The following is a 12,295-nucleotide window of genomic DNA, read 5'->3' on the forward strand; positions in this document are numbered from 1 at the left end:
TTGAGGCTCTGACTTGCTTAAAGAAGTATAAGGAATTTTATTGGAATTTATATTAGCCTCTCCGTATACCAAAAACGCTTAGGGGCCAAGTGATCCCAAAGTTAGGATGGTAAGTGTTCTTTATGTTAAAATCAATAGAGGAGTGAGAACAGTTCCAAATGAGGTATCTAGAAACCAGCAGTTTTTAAGATTTACCTTCTAGTGAATTTGTTTTGGCATGGCATTTGTAGCTTCGGAGATAGCCTCATTGAAAGTCCACTCAGTCCAGTATACTATGATACGTTAATCAAAACCACTAGCAATCATTGTTATGTACTTTAAAAAAAAATTCTTTTTTAATGTTTATTTCTGAGACAGAGAGAAACCGAGCATGAGTGGGGGAGGGGCAGAGAGCGAGAGAGGGAACCGCAGAATCCGAAGCAGGCTCCAGGCTCTCAGCTGGCAGCACAGAGCCCGACACGGGGCTTGAACTCACAAACCGTGAGATCATGACCTGAGCTGAAGTCGGTCGCTCAACCAACTGAGCCACCTCGGTGCCCCAATTCTTATGTACTTTTTTAAAAAAGAGCTTTTTCCTAAATTGAGAGAACGAGCTAGTTCAACAGTAGGAATTATCCAATAAAGTTAGAAGGCAAATACATTAAAATCTGTTTAAGAATATGTTCTTTTATCTATTTGCCTGAATTCATAATGCAGGAGGTAAGTAACAGATTAAATTAAAATAGATGAGCATGTTTTCAGAATCAACATCACAAATTATTTTTAGAGCTTGAGATATTTAAAAATCTACTTTAATTCTTTTATCCTTCTTCCCTCACTTGAAATTGATTTTACCAAGTTCCCCAATAGTATGTGAGGTTTTTCTCCCCAGAGATTCTCATTAAGTGGAGATGTGAAGGACAAATTGTTTCTGGTATGAGACATTTTCTGCAGTTACTCATTTCCAGGAAAATCTGGATTGTGGAAAGGGCTAAGTTATATACAGCTTACATTCCTGCTATGCAACATTTCAAGTTTTCTCTTGGCCACAGTGAAACAATAGACATTAATAATATTCCATTAATTTTGTCAATGTTTAACATGGGGGAAAATACCCCTGGTAGAATTTTATTCAAATTGTTTCTAGGCGAGAACACAAGAAAAATGGCATTATTGGTTACAAAACTTCAATAACCGGTTTGTTTTCCTTGACAGAGATTGATATGCCTCTAACCTGACATCACGGCCTTAGGAAAATCGCACACTAGTAATAATTATTTTATTGTTTTGCTGTAGATGTGTTCTTTGTGCCATTGTCCTGGAGCCACAATTGGTTGTGATGTGAAAACCTGTCACAGGACGTACCACTACCACTGTGCATTGCATGATAAAGCTCAGATACGAGAGAAACCTTCACAAGGAATTTACATGTAATTATTTAACTTCTTTAAGTTTTTTTTTCACAGTCCTACTTTAGGCTTTTGTAAAAGTTTTTCCCGTTTCAAAGCATTTCATCATCATTGTAAAGGGTGTTTTTGGTAAGGAATTTAATGGTTAGAGAAATGGCATAGGACTTTTAATAAGATTTGTGGAATCCAGCTTATGAATGGGGTGAAGTGTACTGCTCATTTTCTTAATTTGAAAAACGAATTTCGTTTGTTTACTTCATAATTTTTGATTTCTTCATTTTTTTGTAGGGTGTATTGCCGAAAACACAAGAAAACCGCACATAACTCTGAAGGTAAGTCATTCAGCCGCTTCTCAGTATCAGGAAGAAATTTGAGTGAATTCTGTACCGATTTTTGCCATAAGATGTATCTCAGTATTGAATACATTTCAAAGAATTAAGAAAAGTGTTAGGACAAACTAATATACATAGTGGAAATGATCTGAAGTTTTAAGGAAAATTTGACCCCTAAATTTAGTTCTTGTAAGGAGTACGTTGAGAATGTATTTATCTTTCGGAAACACATGACGGTGGGGGTTTGGGATTTCCGTGATCATGAAAGTGGTAGTAGGTTGCACAGGTCATAATTGGGACCTGTGCTACTGTCAGATACACAAAGTGTGGACGAAGGACACTGCTACTACATTTTGCGATCACCAGGCTTTCTGTTAGATTTTCATGTTGTAGTACTGTTTTAAAAAGACAGACATGTTCATAAGAAGTAATTAACTTTAAAATATATTAACTTTTGAAATTATAGTTTATCTCTCCTTAAATTTGGATAAAACAAGGTCAGGGATGTTTATATATAGTTAGCCAAGTTGTACCTGGTCTTTAAACGGTATGGAAGAGTTCTTAAATTGAATTCTTATTTCGTACCTTTACAAACAGATGGTTTTGATACTGTCACTAGCAATATAAAAAGGCTTAGATTTAATCTGAGATTGTTCTGTCCTTCTATTTAGATTAGAGATCTTTAGTTTTTGTTAGCCTCCGAGAATGCGTTGCTTAGCAGTAGAATGGTTTCAGCCTGTTGATTGAGGAAGTGGTTTCTTTTATAAAGACTTACCTAGTTATCAGTATTAGCATATTAAAGTTTGTGGCCCTTTTTGATATCTTAGACCTTGGCTGTATCCTACCCTTTGGGACTCCAGATTGGTTCCATTACTTTAGGATAGTGCTGGTTATATAATCTTCAGCAAAAACTTGTCTTTAAGGTAAACAGATTCCATAGCTGTTAACAACAGAACATTTCGGAGGTGATAAAGTACAACTGAAAAGAACCTTTATGTTTTCCTTGGTTTTTTCCTCATTTAGTTCTAGAATTCAGTTCAAAAACCTTTTGTTCAAAGGTTAAGAGGAAGCTTTCCCACCTTTCATTGGTTCAGATTTTAACTGTGTGTTTTTTAAAAATTTTAATGTTTATTTTTGAGAGAGAGAGAGACAGGAGAGAGTGGGGGAGGGGCAGAAAGAGAGGGAGACACGGAATCTGACGCAGGCTCCAGGCTCTGAGCTGCCAGCACAGAGCCTGACGCGGGACTCAAACTCACAGGCTGCAAGATCACGACCTGCGCCACAGTTGGATGCTTAACCGACTGAGCCACCCAGGTGCCCTGAATTCTCTTTAAAATTGTAGTGACTATATATGTATGGCAAACCAAGGATTAAGAGCTGGGATCTGATGAAGATGAGTATATGAACACCCTGGGGCAGAATATTTGAGGGTGGCAACAGTGATTAATGTAGGCAGCTCCCCTTTTATTCGGTAGATTTCTGAAGCTGATAGTGCCATCTAGTGGTAGAGAAAAGTCACTGCAGACTGTAAAGTAAATTTTGGCCACCTTTTTGCTTTGAGAAATTTATTGAGAAAGATCTAAATTACTGCTTTTCAAGATGACTTTTTTCATGTAACTGGAAGGATTCCTAAATTCCTAAATTATTCAAATTTGTAATACAATTGTCTTGAATTTGGGGTTCGTTGTATATTTTTGTAGCACTTTGGGGCCCCTTATATTATTGATATATACGTAGTGTGTATATACTCATATTGTAGAACTTGAAATATAATTTTACAATTTATCACTTTTATCTAGCTTGTATTTGACATTGAGTGCTTTGTCAGAAACAGAACTTCCAATTACTTCATTGTCCTAATGGGAAACATATGCTCTACTTTATGATTGTAATTTATGATTGGGGTTTATAGGATTGTATTTCAGGGACTATCTTTGAGAATTATACCTCAGTAGTTTGTATAGCAAAGAGGAATTGATTACCTGTGGCAGTGTCTTGATTATTTGCCACCGGTGGCTCAATAACCTAGTTTGCTAATACTTAAAATGATAAATAAGCCATAATTCAGTCTGTTCATGTTAGTTTGATCTAATATGAACTGTTTTGACATATTAAATTCAAAAATCTCTTTACCGTCTCCATAGTTTTGCCTTTTCCAGAATGTCATATAGTTGGAATCACATAGTATGTAGCCTTTTCAGTTTGGCTTCTTTCACTTAGTGGCCTTTTTTTTTTTTTTTTTTTTTTTTTTTGGAGGCGGCGGGGGTGGGGAGGGTGGGTGGGTGTGGATTAGTTGATAAATACATGCTTATGAGAAAGATCTGTTAGGCAAAAGGAGATTGAAGCTCCAGGAAGGAGGGAGACTCAGTGCACAACCAGAATTGCCCTGTGATGGGAGGACACTTCCATTGTAATAGAGAAGGAAGAAGATAGGTAGTTCCTGTCTCGTCTGTTTGCTCTGTGAGGGACAATGTAGGGGAGGCAGGAGGGCTGGAAGTTGAAGGAGAGAGGAGAAAGCTTGCAGGAATAGTTGTGAAGATGGGAAAGGAAGTTTGGAGAAATGTAAGGGCTCCAGACCAGGTAGAGGGTTCAGTTAAGGTTGCTAACCATTTATGTAGTGATACCCTCAGTTTGTGTGACTTCCGGCAATTCAGGATCCTGTGTGTAGCACACAGAAAGTGGCTAGTTAGAAATCTAAGTTAGATAGGGAAGTGAAGGCAGGAAAATAAGAAACAGGAAGGAAGTAATAGATGGGAGGGGCGTGATTGAAGATAAGTGAGAAGGAAAGTGCTTGGGAAAGCGGTCATTTTGTGGTCCCAAAGTATGTGTGATTTATAGTGAGTTCAGAGGTTAGAACCCTTCTTAGGTGATTATAAAGGTGTCCGGGTGTGATTATAGGGATTGGGTAGTTGATGGAGGACATCACTGAAGGTCAGGGAACTTGCTTGGATTGTCCCATGGGCCTTTGAAATCACCCAGGATGCAGCAGGGGCCGGAAAGAGGAAAGAGCAGTAAGCTATGTGCTAAGGAGAATCTGATGCATGGGGTGGAATGATTGGGAGCTGGTAACTGTTAGCAACAAGGAGGGGAGGAAAGTAGCATAATCAGTGTACCTGCAAAATTGGCATCATCTGGGAGTTGGTTAGAAACGCCTAATCTCGAGCCCCACCCCTGACCTACTAAATAAGAATCGCCACTTTAACTAGATCCCAGGTGACTTGTTTGCACATGAAAGTTTGAGAAGCAGTGGTTTTAGCTGGATGACGTGGACCTCAGGTACAGGGCTTTTTACAAGTGGCTATGAAACAAATGGTTCAACAAGGCTGTCTAGTAGGACTTATTGTGACAACGAAGTGTTCTATATTTTGCACCGTCTATTATATAGCCACCAGCCACATGTGGTCGTTGAGCACTTAAAATGGTATAGTGCCCTTCTACTCTTTTTTTTTTTTTTTAATGTTTATTTTTGAGAGAGACAGAGCATGAGTTGGGGAAGAGCAGAGAGAGAGAGAGAGAGAGACACAGAATCCGAAGCAGGCTCCAGACTCCGAGCTGTCAGCACAGAGCCTGACTCGGGGCTCAAACCCATGAACCGCGAGATCATGAGCCAAAGTCAGACGTTTAACCAACTGAGCCACCCAGGCACCCCTGCCCTTATTCTTAATAGGAATTTATACATTAAAAATGGACAGGAAAAGCCTAGAATTAAATCCCGCAACTTACGTGCCCCATCCTTTGGCCCATGTGTTTAGATAATAGATATATTCTTCACCTTTTTTTTTAAAGCAGTATTTTTTAAATACCCAACATTGGCAATAACAGGTCTAGTTTGTAGCTGATGCTAGCTTCTGTATTGTAGACGTACCTTAACATGATAGGTTGTCATCGGTAAACAGTTGAGTACCTACAAGGAACTGTGATTATGTCTTGTGGTTCTTTTAAAATCATTTTCATTAAGAGGTTAAGGCTTTTCTGTTTAATAATGTATATGGAGCAAAGTAATCTGTGATGAGATAGAGAACAGTATTTAGAGTAGATGCTGAGTGTTAGCTATTTGCGGCAAGAATGTGTAGATTGTAAGTCGTGATTACAAACATAACCTCAGCTCAGTTTAGGTTCTTGAAATTGTAAGTAGCCAAACTTGTGGCTTATTATTTTTGTTAAGCTACCCAGTATAGAATGTTTTGCATGGTATGGGTGTTCAAGAAATGTTTGTAATATCTTTTCTTTGGCTTGAAACAGAGCATAGTTTTGAATGTATCCCTTATTTGGGTGTGACCTTTCTGTGTCCTGTGGCTTGTCTTGCACCGGGTGTTAGTAGAGCATGATGAATTAATAGAACGGGATTTTTTAGAAGTCTGAAATTTCATAAAAATAGCTTAGTGAGAAGTGCCACAATTACGGTGACTGTAAAAGACAGTATATAAAGGAATCTTTTGTGCCTAACCTTGGAAGACCTACTCTTGATTTTATTCAGGGACCTGGTGGATCCCCTAACAGACTTTCTGGAAACTTTATATTAGAGATTGCTTATCAAATCATACAACTCCATTTGTGTTTCAAGAACTAGAGTCACTGTAGTTCTATTAGAGGTGTGTTGAAAGCGTGCTGTCCTCTGTGTGCATTCTGCTTTAATATTACCTTAGTATGCTCATTCCCTTTGTTTCTCTACAATGTGTTACACCTTCAGTCTTCGTTACTTTTGTTAAGTGGAAGATGGGGAGATTTTTATGTGACATCAGTGTCCTTGAAACCCTTTTAAGTTTTGTGGCATTGAATAGATTTACGAAGTACTGGAAAGGCAGTTTTGTGCACTGGTTGAACATGGGCTCTGAAATCAGATCCGTATTTGAATCTTAGCTCTGCTGCTTACTCGTACGTGGTCTTGGGCAAGCCGTTTAGTATCTCTGGAGCCTTGGATGCTGCTTTTGTAAAATGGGAATTAAAATAAAACCCTACCTAGGGGCGAGGGTGGCTCAGTCGGTTGACCGTCCGATTTCGGCTCAGGTCATGATCTCGTGGCTTGTGAGTGCGAGCGCCACGTCGGGCTCTGTGCTGCCGGCTCAGAGCCTGGAGCCTGCTTCGGATTCTGGGTCTCCCTCTCTCTCTGCCCCTCCCCTGCTTGTGTGCTGTCTCTTTCTCTTAAAAACAAATAAACATTAAAAAAAATTAAAAAAAAAACTCTACCTCATGGAATTATTGTAAGGATTGAATGGAATAATGTCTGTAAGGGTCTCAGCAACATTCCGGGCACATAGTTCAGTGCTCACTAAATACTACATTCACGTGGTCTTCCTTGGAAGATAATAGAACTTAAATTGTATTTGTGATTTAACTTGGGAAATTTGAGGAACGTGTTCACGTTGTGCCCTTTGCTAGAACTGACTCCTTATTTTTTCTTTGATTCAGCAGATTTGTTGACTACCCGTGTGCAAAAAGTACTGCGCTAGGCACTGTTTGCGTTCATCTTTCATTTAGCACACTTTTCAAACTGACTACGGGAAGTATCAAACATACACGAAAATATGTTTGAAAAAAAGCCCCATCACCTGGGTTAACAATCATCAGCTCCTGGCCAGTCTTGTTTCATCTGCACCCCTCACCTGCTTCCTCCATCTGGATTATTTTGAACTAAATCCCAGCCATATTTCATTTTAGCACACTTACTTAAGAATTAATATTTTGGGGGCGCCTAGGTGGCTCATTCGGTTGAGTGTCAGACTTCAGCTCAGGTCGTGGTCTCGCGGTTTGTGGGTTCGAGCCCCACGTCAGGCTCGCTGCCATCGGCCTGTCAGTGCAGAGCCCGCTTTGGATCCTCTGTCCCCGTCTCTGTGCCCCTCTCCCACTTGTGCTCTCTCAAAAATAAATACATATTTTGGAAAAAAAAAAGACTATTTTTGAGGCATGTTGTGTTGTTTATATGTGCATACACATATAAATATGCATAAAATAAATCATTTATCTGATACCTTTACCGAAAAAGAAAGCAGGCTTGTGTGTGACCTGCAGCGTGCAGGGCAAACGCACATCGCGCTTCCCTTGGAGGAGGCGGGGCGAAGGACCTCCAATTTTCCTTTCCTTGCAGCACTCCAGGCGCCCAGCAGAGGCAGTGACGCTTACTGCAACCTTAATGCTTGTCATTTTGCTTCTGTTTTAAAAATAATCCTAACACACATTTATTGAGTGCCTCCTGGGTGTGGGCACGTGGGAGAATTGCCAGTTCCCCAATAAAAAAAGCCCCTTGACAGAGAGCTTACCATCTACACAAGGTATGACAAGAGAAATAACTAACAAGTGAATAGAATTTTCTAGTTTACAAAGCATTTTTCACGTTTTCTTAAGGCTTCCTTTTCAGGAAGGTGTTCTCCTCAGTTCCATTTGATACGCCAGGAGACTTTGCCTTGTGAGTGTTAACTAGCTTCACCAAGTTTTAAGACCTAGTAGGTGGCAGTTTTGAAACTTTCTGTCCAGGGGTCCTTTCTACTTCATACTGTTAACTGATGTGAGACTTTGGGGAGGAAAGGAAATGGAGCTTAACCCAGGAAGGTGGAAGATGAGAAAAATAGTGATTAGAAGAGAATTGGTAACGGAACAGATAGGGCTTTCCAATACTAGGAGGAGGAGAGTTGGTGTGCTGGTAAGGTGGTCACTTCTGTGCCTCATAGTGGCAATCAGAAGGGTGACAGAAGGACCTGGCCTTTCTAAGGTGACATAGACATCCAGGGGGCGGTGCTCATAAGGGTTGGGAATGCTTGGTGGCACTTTGTCACCTTATCAGCCTGGATTTGTAGAAATAAGAGCTGTGAGTACGAAGGTAAGGTTTTGTTTTCTTATCGCATTCATTTGTTTGATTAGGTGTGTGAACATTGTACAGAAATCAGCAGTACCGATGAGTGTATGTTGTTCGTGAGCTTTCCTCCCACCCTTATGTCTGTTTCCAGATTCCTTCGCTGAAAGCAGCCACTGCTGTCAGTTTCTTAAGTTTCCTTTCAGAGCATTTCTCTGCAGACATGAGCAAACGTGAAACTGTCCTTTTTCTGACTTCCAGGAGCACTTGACATTGTGTATTTCCATGACAGTGGGTATTGCCACTTTAAAAGCATATCGTTTCTCACTAGCATAGGTTGGTCCCAGCTCTGCCACTTCTTAGCTTGGTGACCTTGGCTAAACTTATTTAACCTTTCTGAACTTTTCCTTATCTGTAAAATGAGGGATGGGGATGCTGACAGATACAAGCTCGTGTGGTGGTCGTGAGGCTCAAGTGAGATCGTGCGTATAAACCGCATGGCCCATCTGGCATAGTCAGAACTCCAAAAGTCAGATGTTAGCTCTGAGATTTGGCGTGTTTCCAATTTATAAATTAAGTAGAAAAGGGCAAGATGCAGAATAGTGTGCTCAGAATGCCATTTGTGTGTGTATCCTTTTAAAAACCACGTTTGCATGCGCAGAGGAAGTAACAGCTGACATTTATTGAGAGGGTCTTAGGTGCCAGGCGCTGTTCTAAATTAAGTAACTTTACACTAATTCATTTAGTTCATTCATGGACCCTGGGGGGTAGGTCTCAGGTAAGAAGACACACAGGGACACACAGTCTATGGCAGTTCCAGGGTTCAAAACCAGGCTCTCAACCCTTGAGGTTGAGAAGAAAAGCCCTTAATGGTGGTTACTTGAGGGAGGGAAGGAGGGAGGCAGAAGGAGAGAGAGGGAAGGAGGGAGGAAGAAGGAAGGGAAGCAGGAAAGCTAGGGCAGGCGCCAGCTGGGAGCACCGCGCAGGCAGAATTAAAAGGTGGGAAGGAAGATTTTTACTTCTTTGATGCAGAGTTCTTTTATAATTATCATTGAAGGAGAAAAAAACACTTTTTATGTTAAAATGTTAAAACATCTTCACAGTTTTGAATTGGGGAAGAAAACCCTACTGTAACCATGTAGCCATGAAAAATTTAAACGAAGGTGCCGTGACTAGCCTCATACTCATTTTTTTCATGTGCATTTTCAGTTATCTTTTTGGGTAAATTCCACAAAGTATGATCACCGGGTCAAAGGGTTCAGTCTTTTTGAGGTTCCTGACACATGCTGCCATGTTACTTTCTGGAAAGATTTTGCTAGATTGTATTCCCATCAGGGGTGGATGAGTTTACCCCTCTTTTCACCACATTGGATGTGAGACGTTCTTTTAATTACAAAAGTAGTATATTATCCATTGCTTAAAAATTAAAATAGTACAATAATGGGTGATGGGCATTGAGGAGGGCACCTGCTGGGATGAGCACTGGGTGTTGTATGGAGACCAATTTGACAATAAATTATATAAAAAAAATAAAATGAAATAAAATAGTACAATAATACTGTTACATTAAAGCAGTTCAAAAAGGCCTCAAAAAGGTTACATTCTCTAGGAGTACCTAGTAATAACAGTTTGATGTATATCTTCCCAGAGCCTTGTTTACCTACATACAAATATTTAGTGTATATGCACACTTATTAAATACAGTGGCATCATAGTATATATAGATACTATTATGCTACTTGCTTTTTTTATTCTCTGATTTATCACAGACCTCCTTCACTGTTGTTTACAGATTGACATCATTCTTTTTATTTTCGTCCACTGAAGCATTTTATTTGTCTTTTTTCCCATTGATTTTTTTAATGTTTATTTATTTTGAGAGAGCACAAGTGAGGAGGGAAGGAAGGAAGGAAGGAAAGAAGGAGGGAGGGAGGGAGGGGGGAGAGAGAGAGAGAGAGAGAGAGAAAGAAAGAGAGAAAGAATGAGAGAGAATATCCCAAGCAGGCTCTAAACTGTCAGTGCAGAGCCTTACGCGGGGCTTGAACTCATGAGCCGTGAGACCATGACCTGAGCCGAAATCAAGAGTCGGACACTTAACCAACTGAGCCACCCAAGTGCCCCATTTGACCTCTTTCTTTTTAACTGTTATGTTATATCCCATAGAATAAATAGAACCATAGTTTATTTAAGGATTTCTCTATCAAAAATCATTTACGTCTATTTGTTTCATGGATGAAACTGTATTTATCTTCCTTGTACATATATGCTTGTATACTTATGCAAGTGATTCCGTAGGGTAAAGTTTTAAAATTTGGTTTGCTTTTAACATTGGGCAAAGTACTGTCTCATGTACCCAGTTTATGGTCCCACCAACAGTGTATGAGGGTGTCCAGTTTTCTGCCTCTGTGCTGGGACATTACCAGTTTTTAATTTTTGCAAATCTGATTATCACATTAAATTTCCATTTCTCTCATCTCTAGTAAGATTGGGCTTCTGTTCATTTTTTTTTCTTTTAGTCATGTTTCTTTTTTCTGTGAATTGCCAGCTATCCTTTGTGCATTTTTCTCTTGAGGTTTGTCCTTTTGAAATTGATTTGTAGCGAGTGATTTCTGTAATGGAAGTATTAATTCTCTGTCACTAAATGCAAATGATTTCCCAGTTTATCATTTGTCTTCTAACTTGGATTATGGTGCATGTGCCATGCAAAGGTTTCTAATTTTTAGCCACATCTCAGTCTTTCCCTTTATGACTTCTTAGGTGTTTGACCCAACATTATAAAAGCTACTCTCCTCCATTTTCTTCTATTACATTTATTGTTGGTTACTTTATGATTAGATTTTTTTATATGGTATGAGGAAAGGAATCTCAGTTTTAAAAAAATGGATAAGCAATTATGCCATCATGTCTTTTCCCCACTCAATTTGAAATGCTACCATTATACTCAGAATTCCCATATGCTTATGGGTCTATTTTCAACCTTGCTTTCTCTTCTGCTGATAAAAGTCTCTTCCTGTGCCAGTATTTTAACTGCTGTCTCTTTACTGTATATTTTGATGTCTTTTTTATTTATTTTATTTTATTTTTTTAATTTTTTTTTTTTAATGTTTATTCATTTTTGAGAGAGAGAGAGTGAACAGGGGAGGAGCAGAGAGAGAGGGAGACAGAGTCAGAAGCAGGCTCCGGGCTCTGAGCTATCAGCACAGAGCCCGACACGGGGCTCGAACTCACAAGCTGTAAGATCATGACCTGAGCTGAAGTCGGGCGCTTAACTGACTGAGCCACCCAGGCGCCCCTTGATGTCTTTTTTAAAAAAATCTTGTTGTATATCATAAATTTACTCTTCCAGAAAACCGTGGAATCGACCATTTTATCAGAGTTGCATTAAATTAAGTTAGTGAGAGCTGACATTCCAAAGTTGACCCTCTTCCTCCAGAAGTTCAATATTTTTGTGAGGCTTCTTTTTGATGTTTATTTCTAACACATCTTGTGTTCAGTTATTCTAGCTTTTTATAACTAAACTCTGCTATTATGATTCATGAAAATGATAGATCACTTAATTTACACTTGGATTGTAGAAAAGTCATATTTTCTATAAGTGTGTTTAACTACTTATACTCTGTGAATTATTTGGTCATTTGCTTGGTCCATTTTTCACTTGGGGCCTTAATCTCTTTTTTTTTTTTTTTTTTTTTTTAATTTTTTTTTTTTTTCAATGTTTATTTATTTTTGGGACAGAGAGAGACAGAGCATGAACGGGGGAGGGGCAGAGAGAGAGGGAGACACAGAAT

The 12,295-nt window shown here is 39.3% G+C and overlaps 1 protein-coding gene across 5 annotated transcripts in view; it reads left to right on the forward strand.

The window, feature by feature from the left end:
• PHF6 (PHD finger protein 6) overlaps positions 1-12,295 on the forward strand; it is a 47,148-nt gene that overhangs the window by 17,186 nt on the left and 17,667 nt on the right. For all 5 annotated transcript variants that reach the window (XM_045470816.1, XM_045470817.1, XM_045470814.1 and 2 more), the window contains 2 exons: positions 1,276-1,409; positions 1,677-1,720. In XM_045470816.1, coding sequence (XP_045326772.1) covers positions 1,276-1,409; positions 1,677-1,720 — 178 coding nt within the window. The remainder of the gene's footprint in view (positions 1-1,275; positions 1,410-1,676; positions 1,721-12,295) is intronic.

Source organism: Leopardus geoffroyi, chromosome X (genome assembly GCF_018350155.1).
Source record: "Leopardus geoffroyi isolate Oge1 chromosome X, O.geoffroyi_Oge1_pat1.0, whole genome shotgun sequence".
Taxonomy (NCBI): domain Eukaryota; kingdom Metazoa; phylum Chordata; class Mammalia; order Carnivora; family Felidae; genus Leopardus; species Leopardus geoffroyi.